At 43.1% G+C, this 21,915-nt stretch overlaps 1 protein-coding gene across 1 annotated transcript in view; it reads left to right on the top strand.

Annotated features, from left to right (window-relative positions):
• Positions 1–7,853: 7,853 nt before the first annotated feature.
• Positions 7,854–21,915, top strand: part of LOC126442786 (uncharacterized) — a 34,898-nt gene continuing 20,836 nt past the window's right edge. Inside the window, exons 1-2 of the mRNA XM_050090821.1 lie at positions 7,854–8,087; positions 19,712–19,884. Coding sequence (XP_049946778.1) covers positions 7,854–8,087; positions 19,712–19,884 — 407 coding nt within the window. The remainder of the gene's footprint in view (positions 8,088–19,711; positions 19,885–21,915) is intronic.

Raw genomic sequence — 21,915 nt, 5'->3', positions numbered from 1 at the left:
GTTAGGTTTAAGTAGTTCTAAGTTCTAGGGGACTGATGACCACAGCTGTTAAGTCCCATAGCGCTCAGAGCCATTTGAACCATCTCAACGTTACAGAAAATGAGATGTGGTCATATGAGTTACATACCGTAAACTTCAGCTCCTTCCTACCCAACCAGGCGTACATCCTTGACAATTCAAAGAACGTGTCGAATAATATATGACTGCGGCACGAGAAGTCTTGAAGCAGAGCGTATACTGACGCTAAACATGTCAACCAGCAGCGAAGTGCCCTCGGTAGGGGATGCTGTATGGTCATGTGCTCTATGTGTTTGCATGTAATTTAAGGATAATATACTCATCATATAAATCTAACAGGGTGTAATTACGACTAGCAGTCGGAATAGTACTTCTGTACACGTTAACGCTAAAAGTTTATTAATTTTTTTTTAAGACTCGAAATTTTTTTTACATTGCCATACTATGCCTATAGCTAGTAGTGGCACTAAACACAACTCAAACCATATGTCAATATAAAATAAATAATAGGGAGAGGGGGGGAGTTCCTTGGTGAATAAACCTTTCAACCTCTCTGATCTCTAGAGGAATACCACCAAATTAAATATAACCAACATTATCCATCAAACTCAAACCCTGTGATCAGCTCGCGTACACAAACGACTTAGGCGCCATCTGTTATAGCCAACGGCAACCACATCGGCGGAAGCCATCCGCCTATCGAGTTACAGCCAAGTGATACTCATGGGCCATGATTGTCCGAACAGAAGCCTTCAAACAGCAACTTACACCCCTCTACCACATGGAAAAAGTTTAATGGTGAGAGGAAAAGCATTTTCATAAAATCCCAAAAGATACGTGGGCTATACCTCACACATTCCTTATATAAACTAGTGGCACGACAATTGCCCGAGCCCTACCTATGCTATCCGGATACCGGAGAGCTATAGATTTTTAAAAAACAAATACAAAACATTAAAAGTGTTAAAACGTTAGTCTAAAATCAATAAAATAAACCATGGTGTCACCAAACAGCACCCAAAGGGCACGGTGGTGAACAAATCTGTAAATGACAACCTATATGCCCATCTAACGTTCCCTGTATGACGTTAAACTAGCCAACCACTCGACAAAAAACCTAGCTTATAATAACGGTACGTGGACAGAACACCACCAGCTCCTATAAAATACACAATCATACTTCTAATGAGGGGATAATAGATACCAAGTTCAAAACAGTATCCGTTCAAACAAGTCAGAAAACCAGTTGTTCCCACCGGAAGCCTGTTTATTAAATACTGGGTGTGCAGCGTGCTGTATACGCGCGTAGATCTCCAGATCTTCAAAGTTATCTAAAATCTTCCCTTTAGGTTATAAATGCTGAATTCTTAGGCTATCTTCTATCGGGGCCCGCTTTTGGCCAGTCTCCCTCATATGGCACCCCAGCCCACTATTATTACGATAGTTATGTTCTCTAAACCTTGTTGCAAAATCCCTACCCGTCTGGCCAATGTATGTCCCAGCACATCCCCCACACTTAATTTCGTATACACCGGATTGCTTAAACTTATCTGTTTTCCCTTCGTCCGTATGTACTAATATTCCCCCCAACTACTTCCTTGTATGGAAGCCTACGCGAACACCAGCCTCCCTGAATGCTGTAGTTATTTTTTGGCAACATGGTCCAACATATTCCATTGACACAAACTTACTATTTAAGTTTTGGCGGCCTGACTGCCGCGTCTTGTTAAGAATTTTAGCTCCAAACTCTTGTATAAACTCTTGTATAAATTTTTTCTAGTACCCGTTAGCCCGTTGTAATTACACACTGTTAGATTTATATTCTGAGTATATTATTATTGAATAACTTGTGAATGCAACGCCCCGACACTTTCTTTGCGTTGTCAAGACTGTACGCCTGGTAGGGTAGGAAGGAGTTCAAGTTTGAGGTATGTAACTCATATGACCAGATCTCATTTTATGTAACGTTGAGACGTGTTGAGTGTGCTGTTCACTTATGTTTTGTATTTGTTTGTAACATATGTCTGAAGATTCAATTGAACATCTCATGACTTTATTGCGATTGTACAGCATTGGTGGCCAGTTATTAACATAAAAATTATCGCAGGCCTCAGACGGGATTTTATGTCCTATATATCAAACAAAGGTAGATAAAAGGAGCTAACGGAAAAGAAACCTTGGCAAACAGAAAAAACACTGCAACTGATCGGTAAATGTAGAAGGTGCAAAAACGTTCAGAGGAACACAGGAATACAGGAATATAAGTCACTTGGGGACGAAGTAACTAGGGGTAGATGTGAAACCAAAGCGAAATGGCTGTTGGAAAAATGTGAAGAGAAAGAGTAACACATGGTCGTCTGAAAGATTTATTCATTGTACAGATTACTCAAAAGAACATTTGACATAATTAAAAGTGAGGACGTAATCTTTAAGAGAGCATTGGGCATTCCACTGTCAAATGCAGAGGAGAGTGCAGGTAGGTGGAGAGATTAAACTGAAGGCATCTACGAGGGGAGAGACCCGTCTGATGACTTGACAGGAGAAGAAATGAGAATCACAGTGGAAGACACTGGAGATCCCACATAAGAGTCAGGGCTTAACACAGCTTTGGAAGGCAGAAGCGATAGGTAACATACCTTCGGAGTCTCCGAAATCATTGGCAAAAGTGTCAATCAGGAAGTACTGAAGTTGGTGTCTAATATAGGGGAATGGAGAAGATAATAGAGGATATGATAGATGACGATCATTTTGGCTGTCAGAAGGCTATTAGCACAAGAGAGCGGCACGTCTGACATTGTAACTGATGAGGGAAGCAAAACTTGGAAAATAAAATGGACACATTCATAGGCTCTGTAGACCTAGGGAAAGCATCCGGAAATGTAAAATTCTGCAAAATGTTCGAAATATTGAGAAAAATAAGAGTAAGTTGCAAAGAAAGACGGGTAATACGTACAAAAACCAAGAGGGAACAATAAGGTTGCATGACCAAGAATAAAATGCTGTCCCACCGTCCTACCAAAGTATTTGGTATGTTCCATTCTTCACCGATTCTGCTGAGAACCTCGTCATTTCTTTTCTTATCAGTCAATCTAATTTTCGACATTGTTCTCTAGCACCACATATCAAACGCTTCAGTTCTCTTCTGTCCCGGTTTTCCCACTGTCCATGATTCACTTTCATAGAATACTGTGCTCCAAACTTACACTATGAGTTAGTCGTCCTCCAACTAAAACCGACATTTAATTGGATAGATAAAAAAAAACTACTCACCAAGTGGCAGCAGAGCACACACATGAAAGACTGTTGTGATAGACAAGCTTTCTGGCCAGTGGATCCTTCTTTAGGTAGGAGGGTTGAAAGGGAAGGAAGAAGGGTGAAGGAAAAGGACTGAAGAGGTCTAGGAAAAGGGGTAGATTTTGGGAAAGTCACCCAGAACCGCAGGTCAGGGTAGACTTACCGTACGATATGAGAAGGGTAGACTAATTGTTGGGGACTGCATCGGACGAGATTTGCAAACCTAAGATGGTTCAAATGGCTCTGAGCACTATGGGTCTTAACATCTATGGTCACCAGTCCCCTAGAACTTAGGACTACTTAAACCTAACTAACCTAAGAACAGCACACAACACCCAGTCATCACGAGGCAGAGAAAATCCCCGATCCCGCCGGGAATCGAACCCGGGAACCCGGGCGCGGGAAGCGAGAACGCTACCGCACGACCACGAGCTGCGGACTGAAAACCTAAGAGCTTAAAGGTGGAAGACGAGGTGGGTCATATCTACGACAGAGATTACTGCTAAGACATTTATCACAAGTTATAAAGAGTGAGAAACTAAGTGCATTGTACATAACAGAGGTGGGATGGGGCGGTGAAAAATAGATGGGAAAGACAATGAAAGATGCAGGAAACTGAAACGGAGTGAAGCAAAGAGTAGTTACAGTGATAAAAAGCTGGGTGGCGAGAACCAAGGACATGTTGTAGAGGTAGTTCCCACCTACGGAGTTCTGGGAAACTGGTGTCTGGGGGAAGAATCCAGATGGTGAAACAGGCACCGAGGTCACGAATGTCATGCTGTAGAGCACGCTCTGCAACAGGATATTGTGAGTTGGCAGTGAATACCCTCACCCTATACCCGTTCATCCTAACTAATAATCGGATGGTAGTCATGCCTATGTAGAAGGCTGAACAGTGTTATAATAGCTGGGATATGACTTGTGTCGTTTCGCAGCTGGCTCTCCCTTTGATAGAATATGTTTTGCCAGTTACAGGGCTATTATAGGTGGTGATAGCAGGACACACTCTTATTAACTTGTGATCACTGTTTTAGCAGTAATCTCTGTGTTGCATGTTACGCTGTGTTCCACCTTTAAGCTTTCAGGTTTCCAAATCCCGTCCGATGCAGTCCCCAACAATCAGTCTTTCCTTCTCATCTTGTACGGTAAGGCTCCATCACCCGCTGTTCTGGGTGACTTTCCGAAAATCTACCCCTTTTCCTACACCTCTTCAGTCCTTTTCCTTCACCCTTCTTCTTTTCCCTTCAACCCTTCTGCCTGAAGGAGGAGCCACTGGTTCCGAAAGCTTGCCAATCACAACAGTCTTTCATGTGTGTTCTTCCGCTGCTTCGTGAGTAGATTCTTTTATCTATCTTATTAAATAATTTTATCAGTAATTGTTTGTTTTCGTTGTTACAAATCTGACATTTGATGTTAGTTGACTTCGTTCGGCCAGGAACATCCTCTTTGAATGTTCTTCTCTACTTTTTATGTTCTCTTTAACTTGTCCATTATGAGTTACTTTATTCTCAAGGTAGCAGAATTCTTTCAGTTGGTATGGATCCTCGTCTACAGTTCTGACCTTAAGTTGAACACTGATCCCATTTCTGCTAGACTTCATTAATTTAGTCTTTCTTCGGTTTAGACTTAATTGATAGAGAGTACCCATTAGATTGTTCATTCTATTCAACACCTCCTACAATTACCTCTCCCTTCCACTGAGAACAGCAATGACATCAGCTATTCCTGTCATTGATAGCCTTTCAATACGAATTTTAATTCCATTTCTGAAGCTCTCATTCCTTCTTCGATGTACAGATTGAATGGTAGGGGCGATTACATGTATGTCTTTCACCTTTCCTAATTTGAGCTGTTATTGGTCTTCCTATTTTTTCCTCTAGTTTGATGTACATATTGCACGTAACCCTTCTTTTGCTAGAGGTTACACCCATTTTGCTGAGAATTTCGGAAATCCTGCATCATTTTAAATTATCGTAGGATTTTTATCTAACTACAAATCCTGCAGACGTTTCTAGATTTGTCCTTAAGTCTCGCTTTAATCATCAATCGCCAACCCAGAAGTCCTTCTCTGATGCCTTTACCTTTCCTAAAACCAAATTGATCGTAATCTAGCACTTCCTCAATCTTCTGTTTCCTCTTATACACATATTCTTGTCAGCAACTTGAGTGTAAGAGCTCTTTAGGTAATTATGCAGATGTCCTCGCACCTATGTGCCCTTGCAACATACAGAACTATGTGAATGATATTTTCCAGAGATACTGATTGTTTATCTCGAGAACCAATTTGAATAATAATTTGGCTTCCAAATTTCTTAAGAATTTTCGAAATTCCTAAGAACTGTTCCATATGCCTTCCACATGATTTGATCCCGAGTCTTCGTAACCCCTGTTTGTTTCTGTGGGCTGGAGAGGTAGGCATCTCGACGACCGCTGCTACCCGTGACGTCTCACGAGACCACCTGAGGACAGAGCAGCGTCGACGTGACCGCCACAGGCAAAAGCGACTCCCGCCGCTGAACACCACAGAACGCCCTACACTGTGCTGCTTGTGGTGTGGTGTCAGTGGTAGGCACAGATCTCAGCCCAGGCTACATCGGTCTGACTGTGATGGCTGGTGAACTTCTCAGCACTGTGTTGTCTCCACCCCAACCCGTGGCTATACATTCTGCAGTCGTTGCCCTACAGCCAGATGACAGTGTAATGTGTCGGTACGATGCTCTCAAGTCCCTCATGCCAAAGATTCGTTTTTTTTTTACAAAGTCGTAAAGATGCACGTTCCTTGGACTTTCTCTTTTGCGATTTGCCGCTGAGCAATTCCGATAGCATTAGGAACGCAATGAACATCGTGTACACACATCATTCTCCATCTTTAGCAATGTCTTTTCTGTACTGAAAATAAGCTCGCATAAGGACGAAATGCGAAAAATAATGCAGTATTTATCTTAAAGACGTCGTATCTGCCATTAACTGTAACATTATTTGTTTTCACGACTACATTTTCAATCCTATGCACTTTATACAGGTATACAGGAATAACCGAAAAGTGAAGGGCAGATGGCATGTATAGAACGCCACTATCAGCCCATACATGAGGCAGTTATATTACAACAAATGCTAAAAACAGCACATCACTTACATTGGGCCACTGGAGGTGTCAAAATTTACAAATCTCCTGACGTGTGTATATCTCACTGTTATCTCTGTGAGTTGAGCCTCCTAATTCCGAGTGCACATCAACTTTAGATGAGCGAAGGATCATAGTTATGGCATAAGGTAAATTAATTGTTACTGATGTTAACTTCACTAACATGAATCCCCTCAAATTACTGTTCATGTTGTTTATACGACAACTTAGGCGGTTGGTGGGGAACATATTCACAAGTCGTTTCTTCTTTGTTCGTAGCAGTGATTGTACATGCCACAGTAAACGTTTTACTCGTATATCAGAGTATCTTAACATCGTGTTTACATTCGTTAACGGAATTTGCCATTCTGTTTACGATACAATCATTTGATGTAAAGAAATAAGATAAGACATTTCTTTATTAGGATAGGGCGTAATAGTACGTATGGTATTCATCGTCAAAGACTTACAGTAGCTTGGCTGCTCATGAAACCATGGCAGTAATAATTATATATATATATATATATATATATATATATATATTACATTTTACATATGTATTCTTTGTACCATATTAACATCACAAAGGCATAAATCGCCTTCACAACAACTTTCGTACATGAATTGATCCACTGCAAAAATAAAAAGGAGTACAAAAATGAGATAAAAACATGTGATGAGATACTTGTCACAAATTACAGAACATTATGTGTATCACCATGTAATTGCAAAATTTACTGTTAATATGTAAGGCACTGTACCAGTACAAATGTAGTCATACATTTCCATGGCCCTTAGAACGTTTAGGCCGAGAATGGCTTTTTCGGCTACACTTGCAAAACACCTTATTCATTTTTTTACTGAATTATTCAAATATATTACTTATGTTAAAATAAATACACCCTAATTATAAAAACGTGTATGAGTGGACATAATTCTTCCTCATTTCCATACATATCATACAACTCACGGGAAACGTCGTAAAGACTACTCATATTATAAAACCAGCATAGACACGATCCTGTGCTAATCTTACGTCCTATGCTTGTCAGTAAGTCAAAGTCAAATAGCCAAACTATACATCCTCATAAGTGTTACTTTCTATTATTTGCACATAAAACTGACTGGAATTTATCTCAAGATCTCGTATTTCTTAAATCTGTCTTATTGTTGGGCAAGCCGTGTGGGTGATTTTTTAAATAGTTGTATATTTCCACTTCTTCAGATATTTTGATACTTCTACCCTTAGGTTAATTTTTATTACTGGATCTACCTTAGGTGGTGGTACTCTCTCTTTGCTTGATGTGCTCTTTAAATTTGTCGCTGGAATATGAGCTTTCTAACGTCCGGTCAAGGTGTCCATGCTGTAACTCATACGATTACTGACATTGTATATTGATCTAGTTTCAAAAGGTAAATGCTACCTGCTTACACTTTGCGGGGGCAGAAAGTGAAAGCTGTGCTTCTACAGAAGTCTGATCCACTGGCTTGTTCACCAGTCCGTCGTCTCCCGTCTTGTGCAGAACTGCAGGCCCAGGCGGCTGTTTTCCGGGAACGACTCTCCAGCTACTGGCGGGACTTGGCGCAGCTGCTCTCACTCGGTGCGACGCACGCCCCACAGCTGTTGGTTCCCCTCGCATTCGAAAGTATGGTAAGTGGAGTTTTTTCCTCCTCTTATAAACTGTATTATACGTACAGGGGGTGAGAAAATGACACACACCACGTGGTCAGTTCTTGGAGAGTGTTTCCCAGTATACCTTTTTCACCCTGTAGCTATCTTTGGCTCTACAGTTCTAATACTAACCATCTGGAAGAATTCTGAACCAACCTCTACTTCTGTGAGCCTTTTGGGGCTATGATACAGGGAGGCTAAGCTCGGAATGGTTAGACATCGAAGAAAATCGTCTGTATCTTCTCGTATTTGCTAGCTACTTCTTTAACAGATTCAGATAACTTTGCATCCAGTCCTGCTTTACAAGCTGAAGCATGTTAGCTTCATATTTAGTGGGGAGTGGTCTAGAGTCTCAGTGTGGCATTTAAAGTTTCCATCAGCATCTTCTCTTCCTAAGAATCTCTACTCCATATGGAAGGCCTATAAAATTACTTCTCTCAACATGGAGGTTCGTCAACTTCAAATCTCGTAATGAACCTGTATACATACCACATAATTCATACATTTCGACACAACTGTTCAACGTCTTCCCACCTTAACATTCACGTGACCATTTCCCAGGACTCCATGGCCAGACGATAGCGCAGCTGACACTTGTGGCTCGACGCCATTGGTGGCCCCCTGTGCTCACCGCTGCCAGCCAGCACTGTCCGTGTGACACGGCAATGCCCCAGCCGCCGCAGCCACAGAGGACGCGCGTCAATAACGAAAACCTGCAGATGGGGTCCACCAGTTAGCGCGTGTTGCGTCTGCGAGTGGCTTTGTTAAAGGTACTGCGATACTACAGTCGCAACCAGAACATTTTATGAATATGCCAAGGCCAATGAAAATCTCTGTCAGACTAACCTGAAACCGGATGCTGCTTTCTGAGAGCATTCATCTCAGTCGTTAGCCTTTCTGCACGTGTTTCGTGGCCTAACTCGAACCATTATCGAGTCTGAATTCTCTGTCTATGATTTGTGAACACTACCACCAGTGATTTTCCCACTACCGAGAATAAAAGGTATGTGGTCTTAACACATACACTGGACTCGCATTCGGGAGGACGACTGTTCAATCCCGTGTCCGGCCATTCTGATTTAGGGCACGGCCGACTTCCTTCCCCAGCCTTCCCTAATCCGATGATCTCGTTGTCTGGTCTCCTTCCCCAAACAACCCAACCTTAACACATAGAATGGCCACTGTGCATTATGTTTGGATTCTGACAGTAGTATACATGGAAAGCAAAAGGACGCAGTATGATCTGTGTCTTTTTGTAACTTTTTGTGGCGTATGTAGCAACGTGCCAGTCCCTAAAGTATCTTGTGAGCCTCATTTTGGATCCTTTGAGAAGAGAATAACGCGATACCTGTTTTAGTGAACTGAAAAGGTTCTGAGTAGATTAAATCTTTTTTCTATAAATATTACGGATGTTTGCTGGATGGTAATTTCAAAGATTGATAGTTGCGGGTTCCGTATTTAAGAATGGTTTCTGCCGACATCGTATCATGTCCTGTCATTACATCTTGTTTTCGTTACCATCATCCATGCATTTCACTGGAGCAAAGGCAATTTACCTGATACGTATCCAATATTTTGTACAGTTAGTACCTCACAGCTTGCGAGAATTTTTAAAGGACGACTTCTTTATTACATTTGCGGTGCAGATACGTTTCGTTGATCATACACTGCACCTGCTTAGGAAAAGTGTAATTGCGAAAAGTTATTCCGTGAAACCAATGTTGTACAGATAGTTTCGATTTAAAGACACACTTTGCTTTCTGAATGAAACTTGAGTCTTCAGACAGCTGCAGCAGTCTTGAGGTATTCGTATTCGAGATAATTCCTCTCGTGGTTCTTCACTACAGCCCTGCAGAGTAGTACGGCAGGGCGTGCTGTGGCCCAGGTAAAGAGGCAGCTCACGATTTTGACCCTGTGCCCCTGGTAACTGGGCTCTCACATAATACTGTGTACAAATATGTATGTATGTATGTATGTATGGTCAGAATAGTTCAACTGGCTCTGAGCACTATGGGACTTATCAGGTCATCAGTCCCCTAGAACTTAGAACTACTTAAACCTAACTGACGTAAGGACATCACACACATCCATGCCAGAGGCAGGATTCGAACCTGCGACCGTAGCAGTCGCGCGGTTCCAGGCTGAAGCGTTTAGAACCGCTCGGCCACACCGGCCGGCATAGATTAGGTCTAGATGGCAGAAAGCGCAGTGGCGCCATGGCAAGGACGACGGATTCAACGTATTGGAAGGTGCCGATTCAAAAGTGTGCACGACCTTCCAATTCACTGCTCCTGCACAACGAGGAAAATTCTGCATTTTATTTCTCGTTTTCTGTACTGCTTATCGACGTACGGGTAAGAGTCGACTGCAGCCACGTGTCACCACTACAGTGAGTTTGGGTCGGTCCGTACGCAGGGCCCCCTACTGTGTGGACTCGGCCCATGTCGCTCGCTGGCCTCCCTCGCCCTGTGTTGCTGTGACGCCCACAGCTGGGCTGTCGGAAGCGCGAAGCGGCTCAGACCGCAAACGGGATGTTAGCTGCCCGCTGACCGCTAACCGCAAGCTGTCACAGCGAGGACGTGACACACGTCCCACGCACACACACACACACACACGTATACGCGTGCAGTATTCCTGGCGCACATCCGCAAAGCTCCACTTACGCAAATACGAATTGGAGGCGATAAATCGCGATCCCGTCTAGAACCGGTCGGCCATGTATGTATGTATGTAAATTTAAAAAATATTGTATTCGAAAAGGATTTCTTTTTTCTCTGGCTCCTGCCATCGATATAAAACTGATAAAGGAGGTATTTCATTCAAAAAATATGAAAAAGAAGAACAACTGTACTGTGAAAACAACTGAAAGCTTTTTAATTTCCATTTTTTCTCGTATTTGTTATATACGTAACAGTTTTGTTATTTCGTATTTGATTCATTACAATATACACATTCTTTTGTGAATAAGGTAATTTTTTCATTTCCAACGTCTATTAAACACTTATTAGTAACTCAGACAGAGAGAGAGAAGTTTTCAGTGTGTACATACTTAGAACAGCAAAAGCAATGGCAGCTCAAAAACAATACACACACACACACACACATACACACACACACACACACACACACACACGCACGCACTCACACACACACGAACCATAAACATATAAAATACTTTCTTTACACGGATGCATATTGTACATGTTCCACACGAAATATATACTCTGTCTCTCTCTCTCTCTCTCTCTCTCTCTCTCACTCACACACACACACACACACACACACACACACACACACACACACACACACACACACACACACATGGACGCACGCAGTGTGCAATGAAACATTCATAATCTCAAACATGCAGTCAGAACTGTGACAAACAGTTCATCAAACTATTCCACACACACCCAGTCAAGTGGAACACTCTTTTACCTTTTTACTAACAAATAAACCCACCCAGACACATCAGTAAATAGTCTGGGTGCAGCAGATTTCCACACCTATGCCCCCCGATGAACCACTTGTGATCGTGGTAGGACACCCCTGCTTCCAGCTGGAATTGCAGTATATACCTCAGTATATAACCTCAATCGAAAGGTCTCCTGATAAGCATTTGTGGTGCAGCGCCAATGCCCTAGAGGAGGCACCTGTTGAAGTCTCTGAACGTGAAAGTCTTTCAGGCTGTGCAAATCACCGTGTTTGTCATGCAGACTTGTGGGATAGTCCAGCTCTACCTCTAGGACATATCCCTCAACAGCATCAGCAGCCACATATTTGATCTCTTTCCTCAGTCTGGTGATTTCCCCTTTGGACATCCATCAGAACCCTGCAAATGGTAGACTTTGTTGCATGGTTTGCCTGTAGAGACAGTTTACATCCAGGTAAAGGATGATACTGAAATCGTCAGACAACCTGTACTCCCCCTCGATCATTTGCAGGTTATTTGCCTTGGCATACCTGCGCACACGTTGGCAAAGTAACTCGTGAATCGCATGTTCCAGGAAGACAAGCATGTCAACGTTGGTCAAGAATTCGATGCTGGCTTGTGTCTTTCTTAACATGGCATCCCACGAAATCTCATCCCTATGCTACAGAACTTCTCGATGTTGTCGGTCAGATGTGCATTGGTGTTCATCATTTTACGTTTTCTGATAAATCAGAGATGCCGTCCTGCCATTCATTCACCAACTGCCCGTTCTTTCCATTCATTATGGAAATGCCTCTTAGTTTACTAGAGAATCCAGATATTCCTATGGAAAGACCCCTTCTCCATCACAAGTTGAACCTCTTGAAACTCTACATCATCGAGATATGTGGCTCCATTTGCTAAGAATATCTTCAGGACGCGTTGGTTCAGCAAATTTCTAAAGAGACGTGAGCATGAAGCGTTGTGAATCCAGGAAGTGGTGTGATCCTCTGTGAAGCGGCATGTATCTGTCAACGGTGTCAGCAATGACACTGATCTTATCATCCTACTACCCAGACTCGTCAAAGTGGTGAACTATAAAGTGGGCATCATCCTCACTTAAATTGTGGAAAAGATGGCTGTGTGCTGTGGCAGTTGGTACTTAAAGTTACATGAGTTGTCAGCTGCACTCTGGGACTTCCCCGTTACGTGGCAACAGTCTCTACAGGGAGCTTCCTCACCCCTGTCCAGTCACAGTCCCCAGATATAACGATCAGCTGCCTGCTTGTACAGTGCATCATTCTCCTTCACGTTGGTCATGAGGACGTTTTCACTATAAATGTTATAAACATCCCGTACAAGATTTTCAAGCTCAGTGAGCAACCATCTCGTACTATTCCCTTGACATAAGATTTTAATTTTAGAGTTATACGTGCACAGAACTTGATGGGTAGCCACATATCGTATGCATCATTTTGTGACAGTGATACGGGAGGCAGAGGCACCACGTTCACACTGTACCACTGGAGCTAGGAGGCGCTCTAAATCGACGTAAACAACGAAGGGACAGAAGTGTTGGTGAGAGACATTCTTAAACTTCTAGAACCGTTTATCCTTGATAAGCATTTCCACACATATTGTTTCCTGGCTCTAGCAGTCAATCAGGTCTTTCAAGATACATGCTCTTGGTATACGAGACATCCACAGCAAAAATGTCTTGCACCTTTTCTGTTTTCATTTCAGAGGAACGTAGGTGGGACATGCATTTGATCCAAACGTTGTGTTGCTTATCGCCTTCAGAGATTAGCAGCAGGCCTACACTTTTTGGATGTTTCTCAGCTAATATGAACAAGAAGAGGGGACCACCTAATTCACGCTTGACTTCTTTGTCGATGGGCCACACAGTGTGTTAATGTTCGTCTTCTCCTTATGGCTTTCCAACATCCGGCCATATACGAGAAATTAGATCGTCAGTGGATATCTGGTGTTTGTTGTGTATCTGTATGCCCTGTATTTTTAGGGTAATTTCTATCGCTAGCGAGAAGCAACCATGGAAATCAATTTAAATTCCTCTCGTCATGATTCTGGGCATTAGGGCATGCTTTTTGTTAGCAGTATATACTTTTGAAGATAGATGTAACTGGACCTGACAATAAGTTGATCAAAATCTTATGAACATAAATCAAGGCAGGGTATACAGCTGAGTGTCTTACACGACCCCCTTTCCTGCACCTCAGAAAAGTGACTCAGTATGACCGCTCTGGTATCGACTCACCCCATGACGTCACGACAGCTCTCCCCCTAACTTGGTCAATGCTCTTCCCCTCAACGACACGTCGAACTCCTAATAACTCTGCACACAAGAAGGAGAAAGAGACGCAGTTGATAAGTATCTAAGGAAGGAGAAATAAAAATCCGTATTCGTATAATAATAATAATAAATTCTGAGTACTTACAAGTGAAATTGTTGTTATGTTCATTACTGGAATACACTTCCGGCAACTCATCATCAGTGGGCATGTTTGTCATTAAGGGCATATCCAGCATGGGTACTAGAGGAGGTGTATGACGTCAGTAGGGGAATGTGTCTGAAAGAATATGGACAAACCCATACGAAAACATAGGTGCAAAAGAACTAGTAGCTGGTGGTCGTGTCAAAACACCGATATTCGCATTGAGAACATCTACAAACTAGAGCATCTCAAAAATAACAAACAAAAAATTTAATACTGTAGAATAAGCGATATCTGCCTCTGAACAATCTAAGTCGTTCCCCAGAGATCATCATCATCGTCATCATCATTATCAGCTGCTGGGCTCAGATCACACAGCGAGTAACGCCTGCTCACACCTGAAAAGGAAGAAGTAGAACCCATAAGAATCACTTGCACTACTAGCCATTAAAATTGCTACACCAAGAAGAAATGCAGATGATAAACGGGTATTCATTGGACAAATATATTATTCTAGAACTGACAGTGATTACATTTTCATGGAATTTCGGTGCGTAGATCCTGAGAAATCAGTACCCAGAACAACCACCTCTGGCCGTAATAACGGCCTTCATACGTTCTGGGCATTGAGTCAAACAGAGCTTTGATGGCGTGTACAGGTACAGCTGCCCATGCAGCCTCAACACGATACCACAGTTCATCAAGAGTAGTGACTGGCGTATTGTGACGAGACGGTTGCTTGGCCACCATTGACCAGACGTTTTCAATTGGTGAGAGATCTGGAGAATGTGCTGGCCAGGGCAGCAGTCGAACATTTTCTGTATCCAGAAAGGCCCGTACAGGACCTGCAACATGCGGTCAGGAATTGTCCTGCTGAAATGTAGGATTTCGCAGGGATCGAATGAAGGTAGAGCCACGGGTCGTAAGACATCTGCAATGTAACGTCCACTATTCAAAGTGCCGTCATTGCGAACAAGAGGTGATCGAGACGTGTAACCAATGGCACCCCATACCATCACGCCGGGTGATACGCCAGTATGGCGATGACGAATACGCGCTTCCAATGTGCGTTCACCGCGACGTCGCCAAACATGGATGCGACCATCATGATGCCGTAAACAGAACCTGGATTCATCCGAAAAAATGACGTTTTGCCATTCGTGCACCCAGGTTCGTCGTTGACTACAGCATAGCAGGCGCTCCTGTCTGTGATGCAGCGTCAAGGGTAACCGCAGCCACAGTCTCCAAGCTGATAGTCCATGCTGCTGCAAGCGTCGTCGAACTGTTCGTACAGATGATTGTTGTCTTGCAAACGTCCCCATCTGGACATGGCTGCACGATCCATTACAGCCATGCGGATAAGATGCCTGTCATCTCGACTGCTAGTCATATTAGGCCGTTGGGATCCAGCACGGCGTTCCGTAGTACCTTCCTGAAGCCACCGTTTCTAGTCTGCTAACAGTAATTGGATCTCGACCAAAGCGAGCAGCAATGTCGCGATACGATAAACCGCAATCGCGATAGGCTACAATCTGACCTTTATCAAAGTCGGAGACGTGATGGTACGCATTTCTCCTCCTTACACGAGGCATCATAACAACGTTTCACCAGGCAATGCCGGTCAACTGCTCTTTGTGCATTAGAAATCGGTTGAAAACTTTCCTCATGTCAGCACGTTGTAGGTGTCGCCACCGGCGCCAACATTGTGTGAATGCTCTGAAAAGCTAATCATTTGCATATCACAGCATCTTCTTCCTGTCGGTTAAATTTCACATCTGTAGCACGTCATCTTCGTGGTGTAGCAATTTTAATGGCCAGTAGTGTATAAACAAAAACAGTATAGAAAATATGTATACTTGCTTTCATCCTCAGCCAAGGCGACCATGATGAATGACATCACACCGTCGTCGGTAAACAGTGACAACAGTGCGGCGTCGTCATTGTTATCCAACGTGCGTGGCCATGACTGCAGTCACCATGGTCGTCACGGATACCGCACGAGCGCTTGACTCCGATATCAGGGCTGGCTGGCAGTCGGAGAGAGAGCAAGACTCGGATCGCCCTCCGCAGGGCTGTTTACAAACCCCTTCAGCCACGCAGCGTGCGCTGATCAGCAATTCAAATCGCAATCCATCACGCTTCTTCTCTCCCCACTAACATTACTTACACATAGCGCATTGCGACAGTGCCCAGCGTATTGGTACACATTTGAACACGCCTCTCTCAACTTGCTACTACTCTCATTACTTACCAAGCGTGGACGCAAGGCAGCACAAACGGGTTTATTTCTCGTAAGAAGAAGAACTTCCACATGTTAAACGAGTGGGATTGTGCTGTGACAGAAATGCGCGAAATGGAATATGCTGGCTGCAAGTAGCTGCTGATCGGTTACGTTTCGTGTGACACATTGCAGAAACTTGGGAAATCATCTCAACAGTTCTCCAAAAAGAGTGTAGATGTCACCTGGTAAATAAACATAGCTGACAAAAGAACTGTAAAAAATGATCTCGGAGTAGCTAAATAAGTACAAAAATTTTATTAAGAAAATAATATTTGCACATATCTGCAACACAAGTAAATCCGTTTTTCTCTCCACCACCGTACACTTGCCTAAGGTGTCTGACTGACATACAGTTGAATGATTCCAAATTCAGGATGGCAGTGTTCTTGAAAATTTCCCACATTCATACCACCATCTCACGACCTTTGACTGCATGACGCTCTCTCTGTGATCACAGTTTCGGAGTGATGTCAGCATATCCTCATAGGTCATTCCTGTATCGTAGCGGCTACTGTGATAGTGGAATCGAGTCAATCACGCTACTGTCTTCCAAGACATGTCACACTTCATTGTTCTGAGCAGCTGGGCAGAAGTGACAACTGTGTAGAAACTTGTCGAAACACAGACTGAGTCGATGCGTGTGACAACAGCTACATCTTTAATCATCTTTAAACATGAAGCAGCCGCACTCGTCGTGGAGGCCTCGCCCGTGAGCAACAATGTTGTACCAGGAGACAGGCAGCTTGGACCCTGGCAAGCAGGTCTTCAGCTGTATCTACAGGTGTTTTGTACACCTACATCTTGGCATAACCGCAGAGAATGATGTCGAGGGTTGTAAGACCCAGCGATCGCAATGGCCATCAGAGAGGACCCCCCCTTTCCAGTCCTACAATGAGAGTGAGTATTCTTCAGGTGCTTGCAAACTTTAACATCAAAGTGGAATGATCTTGGATAATGCCCTAAAATACCTTGACTGAGAATCTTTGCTGTTGGCCTCCGATATGGGTGCCGTGGGTGTTGTCCTCATTCTAGATCTGCCTGTTTGGCTTTTGAAAACAACATCACGGATGAATGAGACCTCATCCACAAACAATACAAACTGTATGAAGTTGGACAGTACAGCGCTATGAACGATATTGGATTGACACAAGCAGACATAGGGCTCAAAATCCGTTCGTCCCAGTGCTTGCACATTTCATCTTTGATTACTCATTGTGCACTGTACACAGCAACACACCTCACCATGAACACGACACAAGCTATCTGATGCAATGGACAGCTGACAGCAGGGTCAGTGGTATGCTTGCGGCACAGGTTAATGCGCCACTGCGATGCTTGAGTGCTATGAGACTAGTTGTGCACAGTAGGTCCGTTTGGTGGTCAGGTGTCTGCACTGTTTATCAGCTGCTACTGTTCGAGTGCACAACGGACACCCGAGATCTTTGCCAGAGTGTGAAGAACTGCAGGCCTCATTGCAATACATGCATTCATTCAGACTGACAGTCGTTGCTTTGAAGAATTGCTATGAGCTTCATTGTTGTTAGGTGGTGTATGCTGTGTATGTCCTTAACACAATAAATATGCACTTTCGAGTATTGGTTCCCTATCTCAATACAGAGAACAAGAGCAGTTCTGTCAAACTTCCCTCAGACACTCCCGACAGCACCCATGTCTGTGGTGAGCACTCACCTTCCAGAACAACATACTGGGTGATGCTAGGGTAGATAGAAGAAAGGAAAACAGAATGGGAAAGTGCGAGAGGGACTCACGCACTAAGGGTTCTGTACAAACTCCCCATCCTGGGAATCGAGATTCCCAATAATTTTTACCTGTTATCGACACTTTGTAACTTTACTGGCAAGATACTGGTCCCAGGAATACCAAGATAGGTTCAAAAATTCTACGTTATTTCCTCAGCCCAGCCCAAACAAACAAGAACAAGCAAGCAGAGGACTTCAGTTTATGTATGTAGGGAGAGAAGATTTAATAACACATTTCTGTTTTCGTACTAAATCACGAATACAACATACAATTTATTTTTGGATGCAGTAATGTTCGTATGTTATTCTTTCAACAGGTGATGAATACAATGTATGTCCAAATCGAAAAAGACATTTTTATGTGATATAATCACAAGTTAACAAGTTTCAGATATTTTGCTTTACTTCCACCGGAAAACTTACTTGTTTCCAAATCTCATGATTCCAAGTCAATGGAGGGCACCCTATAGGTTTCGATGAGTGAGTTTTCGATTATAAAACACGAGACATAAACAGCCATATCTGTTGACTGGAGTCAGTTATAAGCTTACAACTTTTACGCCGCCAATGGTCCGTATACCTTTGTATGTGAGATAATTTGAACATGATAGCCAGAACTGATCCAGAGAAAAAGATTCCCAACAGATGGACAGACAAATAGACAGACTGATAAAAAATAATACGAAAAGTAGTTTCTAGAGTTATATAGTTACCAATTATGGATTTTAAGATTTTTTCCTTTATTTGCACTGTGCAATCTGGCTTCTTCCAAAATGTCATGATTCTAAATCAACAGGGAGCACCTTATAGATTTTTGTGAGTGATTTTTCAAGTATGAAAATGTGTAATTACATGGCCATATCTTTATTGCATTGACTTAGAAGCCTACAATTTGTACAATGCCAAAGGAGCATAGACTTTAATATGCGACATAAACGTGAACTTCGTACCCGAAAATGGTCCAGAAAAAATGATCTTAACACTCGGACAGTCAATACATTCCTTCAAATCTGCAATATTCGAGACGTGTTCAGATACAGACGACATTGTGTTAGATGACGAGCAACAAACGCAAATTTTCGGCAAAAGCGAACAGCCAGGCAAAATTTTGAGTCAAACTGACATTTCGTGTGTGCACAATTAACTCAGATAATGTTTCAGATATGGAGCGGCTGATGTCTATCGTTGCGTTTGTAGAAGGTCATAACATGTGTTCAGGTTTCTCACAGCGTTGGTAACGAGTAGGATTTTGACGGATTTGTCAACAGTCTGGCCATTCTATTTTCCAAAATCGTTCAAAAGTTAGAATAGAATCTCCTCAGAGTTCCAGCCACGCCATGTGGCTTTACACGTAGGAACTCGACGCTGCTGGCAGCTCCAGAACATTTCAGTTGGATACATCGTCACGGGAGTATACATTCATACATTCAGACGTCTGTAATGTCAACTACCAAGAAATATCTGCACCTCTCTTATCTGATGTCACAGTTTGAGAAATGTCTTTATTTAATAAAACCCCACTAGGCATCTGCTGTGCATTAATGTTTTTATGCCTGCATAAAACTGAATGTACTACACTCATGCGCTGGCAGTAATTTCAGTGTCATGTAATAGTGCTACATGTAACTGTATACTAAGACAGGCTGCTGCTTGTGGATGTTACGAAAGTAATTTGAATTATTTTCTGTGTGTCTCAGGGTATCCACGCAAGTGATCAGCAACTCCACGGTTGGATTAAGGACATGGAACGTGTGAAAGACATGCTGCGCACGAAATTAACCGGACGGGTACAGGACTTGCAATTCGCCAGCAAACAGGTGGAGCACTACGAGGTGGAAGAAAAGGACGAGCCAGGGCACGTGATACTCAGGTATAAATCAGTGTATACTCAAATGTCTGTCGTACTCACTATGGTTTATTGGAGTTTATCTCACTTTTATCCATGGAAGTATTCATTAAAGTTATAGAAAACACAGGGATCATTTATTTCAGAATGGAGTGAAGAGCTAACACTAAGAGACAGTAGTGAAGGACATGGTTACAGAAACTCGTGATTTACAAAGTTTTTTTACTGCGTTTAGCTTTCGATATTTTGATTCGTATTGTGTCTTAAAATGTGCCACGTATTACGTAACAGACATGCGGAGAAAACTGACATAATAACTGATGTTGCTGCATTTACTAGAGAAAGTATTGATGGTTACAGATACTTCCGAAGTTTTCATAATTTGTGGAAACAATGATGTGGAACCTGACACGAAAAGTGAGCGTGTCCTCGTGTTATTCGGGACAAAAAAAAAGTTAAAAATTCTTCGTTCAAGAAATCGTTCACGCAGGAGAATGGTACAAACGTGCCGTCGTTTGACCGTCGCACAGAGTCCCGTATGGAAATCATAGTAATGAGTACCGCTGGCGTAGGGAAACAGTTGAAACAGCTGAAAATAAATAAGTGGCAATGCCTAGATGGAATGCCAGTTTGGTTTTACAAAGAATACTGTACGGCATTGGCCCCTTACTTAGCTTGCATTTACCGCGAATCTTGCGATCAGCGCTAAGAACCAAGAGAATGGAAAAAAGTGCAAGTGACTCTAGTGTATAAGAAAGGTAAAAGAACGGACCCACAAAATTGCAGACCAATATCCGTAACACCTGTTTCCTGCAGAATCCTTGAACATATTCTCAGTTCGGACATAATCAACTTTCTTCAGAGTAAGGAGCTTATGTGCACAAATCAACACGTTTTTGGTAAGCATCGCTTCTGTGAAACTCACCTTTTCCTTTTCTCGCATGATGCACTGAGAGCTATAGATGAAGGGCAACAGGCAGATTCCATATTTCTAGATTTCTCGAAAGCATTTGACACGGTGTCCCATTGCGGGGTGCTAACGCAAGGACGAGCATATGGAATAAGTTCACAGATATGTGTGTGGCTCAAAGATTTCTTAAGTAATAGTATGTTTTCGTCGTCGGCGAGTGTTCATCAGAGACAAGGGTATCATCAGCAGTGCCCCATGGAAGTGTGATAGGACTTCAGTTGTCCTCTGTATAATAAATGACTTGGCGGAGAGGGTGGGCAGCAGTCTGCGGTTGTTGGCTCATGATGCCGTGGTGTACTGTAAGGCGTCGAAATTGAGTGACTGCAGGTTGACACAAGGTGACCTCGACAAAATTTCTAGTTGGTGTGATGAATGGCAGGTGGCTCTTGCTGTAGAAGACAGTGGATGAGTAGCAAAAACGAACCCGTAATATCCGGATACGGTATTCCAAGTGTCCTGCTTACCACAGTCGCTTCGTTTAAATATCTGGGCGTAATGCTGCGAAGCGAGATGAAATGGATTAAACATGTGAGGATTCTGGTAGGGAAGGGGAACGGTCGACATCGGTTTATTGGGAGAGTTTTGTGAAAGTGTGGTTCGTGTGTAAGGGAGACCCCGTATAGGACGCCAGAGCGACTTCTTGTTCAGCATTGCTTGAGTGTTTGGGATCTGCACCAGGTCGGATTGAAAGAAGGCATCGAAACAATTCGGGGGGAGCAGGTAGATTTCTTACCGGAGTTTCGATCAGCATGCAAGTGTTACGTATATGCTTCTGGAGCTCAGCAGGGAAGAAGACACTCATTTCGAAGAAAACAACTGAGAAAGTGTAGAGAACCTGGCTGCAGAACGATCCTCATGACGCCAGCATACATTTCTGGTAGGGACCACGAAGGCAAGATACGGGGAATAACGGCTCCTAAGGAGGCATATAGACAGGCGTCTGTCCCTCGCTCTGTCAGCGAGCGGAACAGGAAAGGAAACGACTAGCTGTGGAACAGGGTACCCTCCGCCACGCACCGCACGGTGGCTTGTGGATCATGTATGTAGATGTATATACAAAAGACGATAGTTGAGAGGAGTTATTG

Source organism: Schistocerca serialis, unplaced genomic scaffold (genome assembly GCF_023864345.2).
Source record: "Schistocerca serialis cubense isolate TAMUIC-IGC-003099 unplaced genomic scaffold, iqSchSeri2.2 HiC_scaffold_1407, whole genome shotgun sequence".
Classification (NCBI taxonomy): domain Eukaryota; kingdom Metazoa; phylum Arthropoda; class Insecta; order Orthoptera; family Acrididae; genus Schistocerca; species Schistocerca serialis.
This window is presented reverse-complemented; position numbering and strand designations above follow the sequence as displayed.